Here is a 441-nt window from a genome sequence, read left to right as displayed (position 1 = left end):
GGCGGCCGGAGCCCCTCGCCCCGCTTCCGAGGGGGAGTGTCGGGGGCGGGGGCTGGATCTCAATGGGCAAGGGAACCGGTTCCCCACCTCCCCTCACCTTGATCTCCTCCGAGTGGAAGAGGTCGGCGTCCTCGGGGCTGTCCATCAGGATCTTGGGCCTGTCCCCATCCTTGGCGCCCCCCGAGCTGTCCCTCCGGGGCGTTTTATGGCCGCCCTGTCGCTCCAGCGCGGCGCGCTCGCTGCTCGTGTTGCCCATGGCGGGAGTCTGCGGGGACACCGGGCAGGGCTAGGCCTCACGCCGAGGAAGGGGCAGGGGACTCCCGCAGTCGGGGGCGCGGGGGTGTCACAGGGCCCAAAGAGAGGGTCGGAGCTCCGAGGGCCGCACCTCTCGGGCTAAGGTTCCGGGCGGGAATCCGGTTTGAGCCGGGTCACCTGGCGAGC

General features: G+C 71.4%; 1 protein-coding gene across 1 annotated transcript in view; it reads right to left on the bottom strand.

Annotated features, from left to right (window-relative positions):
* Positions 1 to 435, bottom strand: part of PRKAB1 (protein kinase AMP-activated non-catalytic subunit beta 1) — a 12,407-nt gene extending 11,972 nt beyond the window's left edge. The window contains exons 1-2 of the mRNA XM_006770290.2: positions 386 to 435; positions 98 to 265 (exon numbers count right to left, since the gene is read on the bottom strand). Of these exons, the coding sequence (XP_006770353.1) occupies positions 98 to 256 (159 nt within the window). The 5' untranslated portion in view covers positions 257 to 265; positions 386 to 435. The remainder of the gene's footprint in view (positions 1 to 97; positions 266 to 385) is intronic.
* Positions 436 to 441: the final 6 nt, after the last annotated feature.

This window comes from Myotis davidii, unplaced genomic scaffold (assembly GCF_000327345.1).
Source record: "Myotis davidii unplaced genomic scaffold, ASM32734v1 scaffold803, whole genome shotgun sequence".
In the NCBI taxonomy this organism is placed as follows: domain Eukaryota; kingdom Metazoa; phylum Chordata; class Mammalia; order Chiroptera; family Vespertilionidae; genus Myotis; species Myotis davidii.
This window is presented reverse-complemented; position numbering and strand designations above follow the sequence as displayed.